This window comes from Mesitornis unicolor, unplaced genomic scaffold (assembly GCF_000695765.1).
Source record: "Mesitornis unicolor isolate BGI_N332 unplaced genomic scaffold, ASM69576v1 scaffold44792, whole genome shotgun sequence".
Taxonomy (NCBI): domain Eukaryota; kingdom Metazoa; phylum Chordata; class Aves; order Mesitornithiformes; family Mesitornithidae; genus Mesitornis; species Mesitornis unicolor.
Window position 1 is genome coordinate 1 of NW_010169343.1, and position 398 is coordinate 398.

The 398-nt window shown below is 57.8% G+C and overlaps 1 protein-coding gene across 1 annotated transcript in view; it reads left to right on the plus strand.

Annotated features, from left to right (window-relative positions):
* Positions 1–52: 52 nt before the first annotated feature.
* The window catches only part of NT5DC1 (5'-nucleotidase domain containing 1), a 6,708-nt gene continuing 6,362 nt past the window's right edge, over positions 53–398 (plus strand). The window contains exon 1 of the mRNA XM_010179309.1: positions 53–169. Coding sequence (XP_010177611.1) covers positions 53–169 — 117 coding nt within the window. The remainder of the gene's footprint in view (positions 170–398) is intronic.

A 398-nucleotide genomic window follows, 5' to 3' on the forward strand; every position in this document is an offset into this window, starting at 1 on the left:
GCTCCGCGGGTACCCATGGCGAAGCCTAAAAACTGAAGAGCAGCACAAGCGAATGTCTTGCCGGCCGCTGCCTCAGCAGGCCTCTGCCCGAGGGAAGGGGACAGCCGTGTCTTCTTCCTTGGAAATGGTGCTTCTGGAGAGCTTTCCTCGCTGTGGAGGTGCTGAGAGGGTAGAGGCCTTACTGCCAAATCTAGAGATGCTGCAGGCAGAGTTGGAAGTCTGCAGCGCTTTTGACAGGGGGCCTTTGCAAACTTTCTGGTGCTTAAAATAAAATGCCGAGCTTAAGGGTGCTCAGCATCTCTGGCTTAGCCCTGTTGTCCCCTAGGGAGAGGAGCGACTGTCCTGTGCTGTGTCTTCCCGCCCTTGACACTGTTTCCCCCCCCCCCACCCGGCCCGTT